Here is a 12,091-nt window from a genome sequence, read left to right on the forward strand (position 1 = left end):
TGAGCTGAACTTGACATTCTATGATAGTAACAGATGATGAGACAAAATGTGAAAATCACATTCCTGAACTAAACTAAGAAAAACCCACGGGAAGAAAATGTACTGATGTTAGCTTGGTTGACTTTCAATATATTACATTTTGTAAAAATTAAAAAGTATTAAAATAAAATCTTCCTAGACCAGCTGGTATATCCTAACTTGATAGACTTTCTGTAATTAGATGCTATCATACCTTTGAATCAGCATTTATTTTTACTAACAATATCTAAATAGTATGGAGTATTTAACTATGGGAAGGCATGTTCCTGTCTATCCACTATCTATCTACCTAATATGATATACATGTATTCATTTAATCATCAGAACAACCCCTATGAGACAAGTACTGTTAGTATCTCCGTTTTACAGATATGTACACTGAGGCTCACAGAGGTTATCTTGCCTGTTATTGACTTAACAATTAACTTGCAAGTAAAAGGGCTGGGATTAAAATCCAGGCAATCTGGTGACAAAATATGAGCTCTTTTTTTTTTTTTTTAATTTAAGTATAGTTGATTTACAATGTTGTATTAGTTTCTGGTATACAGCAAAGTGATTCAATTTTATATGCATATATATATATTCCATTTCAGATTCTTTTCCATTATAGGTTATTACAAGATATCAATATAGTTCCCTGTGCTATACAGTAGGTCCTTGTTGTTTATTTTATATATAGTAGTATCTATTAATATCAGACTCCTAATTTATCCCTCCCCCTTCCTTTCCCTTTTGGTAATGATAAATTTATTTTCTATGTCTGTGAGTCTATTTCTGTTTTGTAAATAAGTTCATTTGTATCATTTTTTAGATTCCATATATAAATGATACCATATGATATTTGTCTTTCTCTGTGATTTACTTCACTTAGTATGATAATTTCTAGGTCCATCCATGTTGCTGCAAATGGCATTATTTCATTCTTTTTTATGGATGAGTAATCAGAATACGTGCTCTTAATCACTATACTACACCACAATAAAAAATTATTTGATGAATATAATTACATTCACAGATATTTAAAATGAATTGTGATGGAAAGTAACATGAAAAATGACTTTCTCAATTTGAAATATATGTGCTGAAGGGTCAGAAGGCTCCTGAAGGTGCACAATGAAATAAGTCTTTCTCTTCTGACACTGAACAAATTTAACTAATTGATTTAAATGTTCAATGTCCTTTTTTGGTCCAGAAATAATTTCAGTTGGTCATTTACCAAATATTCTGAACAGGTACATTTTGAGTAGTACCTTGCGGTAGGTCACGCAGAAAAATTAATTTACATAAAATAATTGATTAATCCAACTTAAGAGAAAATAATTATACCACTGAACAAGTGCATTAAAATTTTCTTATGTTAATAACCTGAAATAGCATGAATAAGAAAAAGTATAAACTTTAGATCTATCACTTTTAACCTGACTCTAGAGATTAAAAAGCTGTTATTGAACCCAACTCTATTCTTACTTGATAGGGATGAAGAGACTGAAAGAGAAAACCCAGCTGTACAAAGGGATGGACTTGGATGGTTATTCTCTGTGGATTTCTCAGGGGTAGTATGAGACAATCTACCTCACTGGTATAGTCTCACTAGTAAGGATTTCATGAATAACCCTAGATTTGGGCAACCTGACCAAGCAATTCTGAACAGAGAAAAGCACAGTTAAGGTAGAACACACAGGAGAAGCTGAAGAACCTGAGGACTAGTGAGTCTTCTGCCCTCTTGGTCAGAGTTCTTGGCTCTTATGATATTCTGAATGGCCAGCACACTTGGGATTCCAAAGCATGGAATGTTGCTGCCGGTTAAAAACCTTTGTGAATCAGTTACGCAGCCCCTGCTATTGACCAGTATAAAATTGCTACAATGGAGAATTGTGGGATGTAGTCAGAATCCCTCACTCAAGGAGACAGAATCCCTTACTCAAGGTCAATAGCCCCTGTTATTGACCAGTATAAAATTGCTACAATGGAGAATTATGGGATGTAGTCAGAATCCTTACTCAAGGAGACTGACCAGATCACGTTGTCACCATCCTTCCATGAGCAAATAAAATAATGCATGTTGATTATTTAAGCAAGTAGAAAATAAGAGATATGAGAAAAGATCCCAACATCTGACATTTTAAAACCTGTAAAATATAATTCTTTATCTCTGAAATGTCTCACCACTAATTACTGCTAAGATGATACGCAGTACAAAGCTAATCCAAGGAAACTCTGAACTTTTAGGTAGATTCAGATAAACCTGACAAAGGTGAATAAATACTAAATCAGTTAAACACTGCAAGAAAAATGTAGGAGGGTTACACTCACAGTTCATAGTATTTGTCATAAAACAGCCTTCTGAAATCTAGAATCTCTCTTCTTTCTTTAACAAAGAAAGGAACAAAATCAATTTTTGTTTTATCAAGTTCTTTTTGTCACCAAAAGTCATCTTCTCATGCTTTGATATGTGCATCATTCAGAGTATCACATGCTTTTATTTTACCATTAAATTGGCTTAAAATAATTTTTCTCACTAGAAATGTGTGCTATTGTTTAAAAAAAGAAAGAACATGTTCACATAAATATTTAACACTTGACAAACTATGAAAGTTGATGATGAAAGTTATTGATTATGAACTATATTTATTCTATCTTAATTTCATGACAAAAGTGTTTGCAGTGTTAAAAAAATAAATAAATAAAGGAGTCCCAGGATCATGAGAATCCCCACTACAACAAGAAAATTATTTTAGAGACAAAATGACTTTTTAGAGTGTACAGATTAAATCATGATTCTTTGCTAACAATTTAGCTTCTTCTGACCAATGAACACGTCTGATTCAGACTGCTGTCCAATGACAGCAGTCTTTGAGTTTTAGTTAATATTAGCAATGTACCTCCTTTGCATCATGCTAATGATTACATACTGAAAGGCGCACTCCACAAAAATGGATCCAGTGATATACAAAAATCTTTAAACAAATGTATAGTGAAATTTTAGCATTAAACTGTGTTCTACAAGAAATATATAAGGAGGGGAATTTATTGAATCTCTTCCATAGTACTGCTTCTGTTAGTATCTTACCCTTCTTCTTAGCTGTAAGAGATGTTCCTTTTTGCTTCTTAAATACAAAAGCAAACAAACAAAATGCACTCTTTCTCTGTAATAGGCTTTCATCAGCATATTAACAAATATCTCCTGCTCTAATAATTAAAAATTTCAAAATTTATACTTTCAAAATCAGACAGGAAAGAGTTAACATGAATACCTCTACCCAACTCCCTCCCACCTAGGTGGGGAGGGAACATAGGTTTTCAAACCTTAAACTGTAGAAATGAAAAGTATGGGGGTCCCACCAATTGTGAAGCTCAGCGAGGAATAAAGCATTGTAATCTCAGTTGTCAGCATAAAAAGCATCTCTTAGAAGATTCGTTCCAACTATAATAACTTAGTGTGCTAGCTAGAAAAAAAAATTTATGATCATATGAGCTTCATGCATGATTGATACCATTACTGTTTATTTTAAGACTGTCTTTAAGAATCAGTCAAATAAAGCAGTCTCAGTTTATGTTTTGCAACCAGAATGCGCAACACAATATAAATGCCTTTTCTGAAGATGTGATGGACTATTCTTCCCATTAGTGTTTCCTACTAAAAAGAAACATCTAATAAAAGTGAATCAGGCAGAAATTCATGTCACAAAATATCCTGTCATCCATGTTCTTTATAGTATGCTGAATTACCTAGCAGCTATTCTTATGATTTTAAAAAAAGGAGGTTATCATTACACACAAATAAGTATATAAACCCAACTAAGGATATGTTCAATTGCTTAAAAAATGCTATTTGGGAATAATACAAACTCTGAAACATAATCTACTTTAAATAATTAGAAAATCTCCTTTGTATCAAATACCCTTTTTAAGGTCTCAGATGGCACATGCCTCTTATCTTTCATAATTAAATATTTGCATTGTGTAATAAATATGGATGGAATAACTTAAATACTCTAAAAATGGAAGAAAAAAAAACCCTCTTTTTTCCATGAACAATTTTTAACATGTATCTTGAAGAAAGAGAAGAAATTACAGCAATTCAAAATAAAATCTTTTTTTAGCAAAATCATAACTTTTTCTCCCATAATAATATCTTATTGAACTGATTGAGGGATTCAAACTATGAAGAAATACACACACATTTTATTTAGGCTCAAAAAGAAAAGCTAATAATCATCAATACACTGATGTTATCTCAATAATCTCTGAAAGCAAATCTAAGACTTTCCCAAAGCAGGTGGCCATGAATCCAGGCTCTCCCTCCCTCTTCAGATTGAGCAAGATAAAAACTAGCCCCTACTTTTAACCACCTCCTCCACACCCCACCTCACCACCATCACCACCACCACCAATCTGAAGCAATAGGCCCTTCTGTTTATAACCTTATAAATAACAGCTTGCCACTTTCATTCCTTTAGTCTATGAACTGCTTACTTTTTTCATTTCCACATTAAATTATCTCTTGATTTAATTGTTAGAAACAAAAATCCATCTGTGGCATGCAATTCCAACAGTTCAAATTTGCAACCAAGAAAAGTCTGGACTTACAGTCCCTTTCCATCTCTTTTATTCAGAAAAATAAAGTTGTATTTTTCAAAGGGTTAAACAGTTTTGGTTTGAATTAGGGTTTTGGTGTAATATAATCATACTTAATATCTGTAAACTTAACTCTTGATAATGGTTCTTACTTTTTCAAATACTTTCTCTATTAACCATCACTTATTACATGTAGTCCTAAGAAGAGCTTATACAGAGAATTATATTCAGAATATGCCCTCACATATGGCATTTATTATGCACACTTTGTATATAAATCTGTTACATGAAACACGTTCAAATACTGTGCAACAGGTTCTGCTGTTGTGTAAACACACACACCCAACAAAATGAAAATAAGCTTTAAAAAATCAACAATATAGGGAAAAAAATCACATTATTCTTCAGAGACTTAATCATAATTCTTTTGAGGTGACAGAAGATCTAACCAAAAGGAGTATATTTTACTAAGACCCTCTTATTGTCTTTGTATTCCACCGTGTAGGTGATAAACTGGTTAGAGCCCAGGTGTATACAAGCTTCCATTGATTTATTGCATGTTACTGGCTTTAGTGCTGAGTTGATGACAGGAAAAGTACTTTGGCATAGGTCTGACAAGTCGTTATCCTTAAGTTCCCTTTTGCTTTGTGTCTGTCTGTTCCCAAAGCTATCAAAGTAAAGCAAATGACAGTCTAAATCCTCTATGTTTTGCCATGAGAGTGTGAAATCAAATTGTAAGACACACCTCAGAACTATTACATTGGGCCACATTTATTTTCAATTGGCGGGGGAGGGGAAGCGAAAACACTTAAAGAGATGGATTTCATGTCCTCTGTGTAGCCAGATCTAGTTACAGTGTATTAAGTTATGTCTAAATGAGAAAAAGACTCTGTCTAGTCAAGTGTTTTATCACAAAGTAATGTTATTAAACAAATCAAGTATTCCCACGCTCTCCTCTAGATTCTTTGATTTTAACCTCCTTTGTTAGGCACAAAACACAGGGAAAAAGATTTCAGGAACAATACCAAGGCAGCACATTATGCCAAGCAATGAATTCTGTGTTTCCCGAGCAGTTTATTTATTATAAACTCAAACTGCTTTTATCAAACTACACGTTTGCTATATGTAGGTCTTCTAGGTCTTCGCCTCTTTGTTTGATAAGAAGCATGGATCGGCTACAATTGTGTCTTTGAGCGCGCAGCACGGTGCTTTGTGCTGCTGGGGATAACGGATTCTCAGTCTCACGCGCATCCATCACCTAAGACAGGGAAACTCAACACGGGTCTTGGCGGCTGGAAGGGAAACAATGTGTTGAGACCCTGGCTGCTGTGAGCTACAAGGATCTGACAAGTGAACGATATGTTTCAGGGAGCAGCCCAGGCAAGGGGGAAGGAAGAAAGCCCTCGTACTCTTACCTCCACATTGAAATACTGCTCCGTTCCGCAGACGGTAGCACATAAAATCCAAAGCAAGGTTTGCAAGTGAAATACCCCCGAATGATGCACGAAATCCAACCGTCTTCCAGTGCTGAATGTGAGTAAGATCATAGTGAACTGTGCTTCAATGGATGGACGAGTTCCCCTTCGTTTTCTCCCCTTCTCCCTTTCCCTCCCTCCCTGGTTTCCTTTCAAAAGTCCTCCGGGTGGGTAAGGAGCCTGCAGGTTCACCCACAGCCCGGCAAGGGGAGGAGACAGAGGGTCCCCCGCTCGGCAGCCCCCAGAGAAGCAGCGGCTGAGGTAGAGTCAGCAGCAGCTCGCATTCACCATCCTCGTGGGCCCGCGGCCGGGAACGTGGCGCCCAAGTTCACCGGCGGTTCCGGCTCAAAGAACCGAGTCGCAGCCGCCGCAGCCGCCGCCGCCTCCAGAGGGTGCGTCCTCCTCCTCCTCCACCGCCCACTCCTCCTCCGCCGCTACCGCCTCCTGCTTCTGCGGGAAGGGCCTCGGCCGCTCCTCGCTCTCTCGCCTCTGCTTCTCCTTCCCTCCTCTCCTCGCTCCCCTCCAGAACGTTCATCCGTAATCTACATAACTCCTCCTTCCCGGTGTCTGCCTGACTCTTGGGCCCTCGGCGCGCGCGCGCGCATACACACACACACGCACACACACACACACACACATCTGCATACGAACACACTCACACAACCCGACTCGCAAGCGCGCGCTTCTTAAAGGAGACGGCTGGTAAAGGGGAACTGCCACTGTACCGCGCACTGAAAGTAGACAGCCCGGGAGAGGGGTCCTGAATTGAGACGTGGTCTTTAACATACCACCTCTTATCCTCGAGACAAGCACGCAAGAACCTGGGCGGCTCCATTCTTTCCTCTCGCCCACCTTCCGCCGAGCACCTAGAAACAAGTACGCCCCTCCACTGCCAGGGACTGGGTGGGGCTCAGGCTGCGGACCCCGGTATGGGCTGGGGAGCTGCCCAGGCCTGGTCCCGGTGGGCGACCGTCGTCCTCAGTCTAACAGACGCTGGGATTCTGAGGGAGCGCCCGGGTCACTGTGCGCTGCTTGGGGGCTCGGGTCTGCTGCCAGCAGGCCAAGTTTAAAAAGCCTGAGCTGGCAAGTCCTGAGCGTCCAAAACTTTGTTGAGGCCCACCAACCAAGCCTGTGGCCTGTTGTCTCCCTGAATTCTCTCTACCATCATTACACCCCGCCTTTTGGGCTCGCGGGGAAGGCAAAGGGTGGGGGCGTGAGGGAAATCTAGTCAAATACAAAGCACGAGGAAAATGCTCACTTTCCAAAGATGTTCTGTCTGGTGGAAACAGGTACACACTGGGACCCCGGAGAGGTGGTCCGGGTGTTAACAAAACACCGGGCCAGAGAGGGCGGGGGCGCCTGAAAGAACCGCGCTGTGGGAGCTTGGGGAAGGGCTGGGGAGGAAAGGAGAGGGAGCAGCCTGAAGAAAGGCGAGTAAAGCAGCTGGCTAAGGCGGGAGGAAGAGGCTGCGCGCAGACCAAGAGGGGCAGAGGCTGGCGGGAGCGAGGAGAGCTGCAGTCAAGAGGGGGAGGCTGCTGGCAGGGGAACTTCGGTAGAGGCTGCCAAAAAGGACTCGAGCCTCAGCAGTGTGAGGCAGTGGACTGGGGTGGCAGCAACCACCAGCCCTTGGCAGGTGATGGTTTGGCTGAAAGAGAAAGGGGGAAGGGAGACAGGCAGGCATCTGTTTGGGGGCTCTGCCAATAAACGTGCTTCTCCTTGGCAACCAGCAGAGGGGAAGAGGAGCCCACGGGAAAGAAATGTAGGTAAGGCTGAGAATAAAGACTGTTCCAGGTATGGCAGCTACCTCGGTGAGGTGGAAGAGAGAATTGACAAAGCAAATTTCATGGGTGAATTGGTAAAGCAAGAAGTAGAACTACAAGAGGTCATGCAGATGGAAAATGTTGAAACACATCTTGCCAAAAATTGCATTGGACTGTAATAAAGCTGAGGAATGGAACTTTTTGACTAATGCTTTAAAAACTGTAGGAAATATGACCCACCCAATTTGACTCAAGTCTCTCAGGGAGACTTTCCTGACAGTCTGTTTTGCACACAGCATGTCCTGTCCACAAGAATTTTGGAGACATAAGAAATACCTTATATTGTATAGCATATTATAGTTTGCAGAATGTTTCCACACATAGTATCTCATTTAATTTTCACAAACATCCCTGAGGATTTTGTTTTCATCTCACAGGTGGATAAAACGATGGTAATAAAAGATAACTTTCCAGCAGATCATTCAAGTGGCAAAATTAAGACCTGAGTTTTCTGACTCCCACTTCAGTGCATTTCCCAATACACTCCACTGACTTTCCATATAGAAATCTGTTTCTCCTCTTAACAGTTGTATAACCCGTAGATTGAGTTGATTTATGTACATGAAACAATTAGAAGGCAACATGAAAGCAAGATCATTATATAGAAGGTACAAGGTGTTATATGTCAATATAGAGTAACAAAATGCGGTGGGAAATATTTGTTAATAAATTAAGAATTATTTTTATGTATACGTTATATCTAGCAAAGTACAAAATTTTAGAGGGAAGAGATACAGGGGAAAAAAAAAGTTTATGCTGTTTTCCTCATCCTGGAGATAGTATTGAAGGGAAGGAGGTAAAACAAACTTACACAAGATTTACATGAGAAAACAGTTCTAAATGGTGAAGTCCTTGCTAAATGAGCCAGAATATTAGAAGACTTTATCAAGGAAGTGGAATGCAAGTTATATGCTGCTGGCCTATCAACAAGGAGGGATTTCTCACTGCAAGCAACCTGTTTGTCAAAGAAAATACCTGAGCTCAGAACAGAGAGATACATTAACAGGGTATTTATGGAAGGCAAGATATGGGGAAGGGCTTGCAATGAAATATTTAGTTAACATTCAGTTAAATAGGCGAACAAGGATTGCTAAAACATTTTATATAAAAATAGGTATCTACTGAAGATTATCTTCAAAATTATGCATAGAATTGACCATAGGGAAGACTGGGCGCAAAGAGATGACAGTTAAAACAGTGTTTAAGTCCAGCTGTGAAACTGTAAGGGCCTGTACTAGTGAGGTGTCCTTGGAGACCCATCGTAACGGAAATGAAAGTAGGGAATCCTAAATTCAAAAGCTAATCTCAAATTAGTGATTAGTAATCATAACATTTTTTGCAAACTTTAAAAAATTCATTAGTGAGCATTCAATGAGCAATGAATATATAAATGTATATACTAAAATGAATGAATATTCAAAGTTCCAGAATACAGAAATAAAATACTGAGACAGACATATAATAATTATAGCAATGTTGTAAGGACTCAGGTAATTATGTATGCAAGATGATATAGAACAAGGTGGAAGAAGTAATTGATTTTCCCTGAGGTCCTTGGACAATACATCACAAAAGTAGTGGTTCTCAAAAGGTATCTTGAAGAAAGAGTAAAAAATTAATAGGCAGGTAAGAGAAGGAAAGATATTTCAGACTTGTGTGCAATGGAGGTATAAACATAAGATCTGGAGAACTACAAATGGTTTGTCAGGGCTGGAGGCCAAGGTGCTATAAAGGAAGGTCAAGGTCAGAAGTTGCATGGATATGCAGAGGTCAGATCAGAAAGAGTCTTGAGTACAGTTTCAGGCTTTAGACTTTATCTTTAAAAAATTCTTAGTAGGAGATGATTGAATTTTCACTACCTTTTTGTACACTTGCTAATTCTGTGGAAATAGTCACCATCTAGAAGTTCTTATATTTTTTCCTTCATATGTTCCATTAAGCATTTAATATCTATGATCTTTGTAGACCTTGTATCTGTGCTAGTACGATATTCCTGATACAACAATTCTCCACGTGGACTCAGCTGGGTACCTATGGAAATGTAATCACTTTCTTTATCAGGTGAATTTGTTATTCCATTTCTCATCTGTTAAACAGGCTTATCTTTTAAGGGGTAGAATTATGAAGAAGTTTCTATTCTCATATCTTACTAGTGTTAGCTTCTTAGTTGGTGATCTTCTTGGAGAAGGACTTGTTTTCCTATCCACAGAAAGTCAAGATATAGAATATCACCATTCCGTTTAATGTTAATGAAATTTTTCCTCCCAACTCTTGGTTCTCACTGTGCTTTCTCTCAAATTCTTTCTTCTCACAATTTCACAAAACTAATGAACAATTTCGGAATTACATGTGAATGGAGAACAGAGAATCCAAAAGAGACTGAAAAATGAATAAGGAAGTCAGAAGAAAGGAATAATTGCCCCTGGTGAAGGTTAATAGCAATTCAATAGAGTATTACATAGGAGAGAAAGGGCCTGAGGAAGCAAATGATATAACTCCCAAGAAGCAAATGACAGATACTTAAAAGTGAGCAGTTGAGTGGCATGCTGGCATGTGTGAATAATTATAACTACCTAAAATAATATTGGAGGTAAATAATATATTACAACCATCATTGAACTTAATAAACTAGAGCCTTAGAAAGGAGTTTATAGCTTTGGAAAGTTACATAAACTTTTTCATTCTTCTATCATATCAATTAATGTGCTTTCTCCCCTACTTCCGTCAGTTGCATCTGCAGTGTTTTTTGTTTGTTTGTTTGTTTGTTTTAAATTCAGAGAATATTGAATTACTGCTGAGCTGTGGGCATTCTCTCATGCATCTTTTATTTGCAGAGGCATGCATGTATAGAACAATCATCTAAAGCCTTGTTACCTAAGGCATGCTCCATGGTGGAAACTTAAGGTTTGAGAGCTTGTCAGAAATGCTGAGTCTCTGGCTGTACCAAGAACCCCCATGATTCATACACAGGGTAAAACTGAGAAGTTGCTAGCTCTTATCAGTCTGTGAAGAAAGTATGATTTTTTTTCCATTTTCGTCATTGACTTATGCTCTCTTTTCACCTCCGTAACTATGAGTGTTTCTCAAATATTTGGTTTTCTGCTCATTTATTTGTTCATTCATTCCTCTTCATTAACCACTACTAAAAACCTAGCAATTGAGGATGTAAAAAGGTAAAAGTGAAATGAGTTACGATAGACCACCTCAGTTGGTTAGGGTCTAAGACAGATGAAAATGAAGCCTTGGACTTTAAATTTGCTTTCATGTGGATTTACTATCAACATAAGGAAATAGCTAGCAGTGCAAAACTTAGAGACAAGATTTTGACATAAGTGGGTGAGTGGAAATAGCCTCCAGTGCCTCCTTATTATTTCTTCATCATGCAGTATCTGAAGTTTGGAGGTCCAAATGAATGGGAAATATGAGGAACACACCAGTTGAAAGAAGAAAACAAATAGCGGGTATACAGCCTTTTATACCATTAGGCTATGGGGGGGGAGCCTTGTCTGTGCCCACAGTTGTGTCCATCACCCTATGAGGCCATTCCTTCAGCACTACAATCATATTCTTCCCAGTGACCTTGGTATGCTACAACACATACCAGGATTTGCAGAAGCTCAGAGTCTAATGCTGCTCTTCTCTCACTCTACCATCTCCCTCAGAAAGTTTTGTCCGTTACTTCTACTCTAGTGATTTTCATATCTCCAGCCTTAAGCTCAACCCCATGATCTAGAATTCATATCATCACTTTCACCTAAAACTCAGCATGTTCCCAAACAAGTTCACCACCTTTTCCTTAGATGATGTACCCCCCTTAGTTTCCCCATTTCAATCTAGACCAACTTTTCCACTAAATCTTGAACACACCTTTGACCCTAATACTAATTTATGCTCCATGCTGAATAAGTCACCAATAGCTGTCATGTCTTTCTGTCCAATACTACTGTGATTCATTCCATCACCTGCACCCGTAGTTTATCACTGTTCCTTATAATTCATACCCTTGTCATTTCATGACTAACCACTGCAATAGCCTCCAATATGTGTGCATACCTATGTTCTTTTTTGGTCTCCAATTATTCTTCATGCCAGTCCATTGAAACCTCCCCCTTTTACTATGCTTACGTATCATTTTCAACCTAGACATGGCATTTATAAGTTGGAAGGAAATTTTTAAAG

At 38.7% G+C, this 12,091-nt stretch overlaps 1 protein-coding gene across 1 annotated transcript in view; it reads right to left on the reverse strand.

The window, feature by feature from the left end:
- MMP16 (matrix metallopeptidase 16) overlaps positions 1-6,350 on the reverse strand; it is a 340,314-nt gene extending 333,964 nt beyond the window's left edge. The window contains exon 1 of the mRNA XM_061171290.1: positions 6,033-6,350. Within this exon, the coding sequence (XP_061027273.1) occupies positions 6,033-6,164 (132 nt within the window). The 5' untranslated portion in view covers positions 6,165-6,350. The remainder of the gene's footprint in view (positions 1-6,032) is intronic.
- Between the last annotated feature and the right edge of the window lie 5,741 nt (positions 6,351-12,091).

This window comes from Eubalaena glacialis, chromosome 17, assembly GCF_028564815.1.
Source record: "Eubalaena glacialis isolate mEubGla1 chromosome 17, mEubGla1.1.hap2.+ XY, whole genome shotgun sequence".
Lineage (NCBI taxonomy): Eukaryota > Metazoa > Chordata > Mammalia > Artiodactyla > Balaenidae > Eubalaena > Eubalaena glacialis.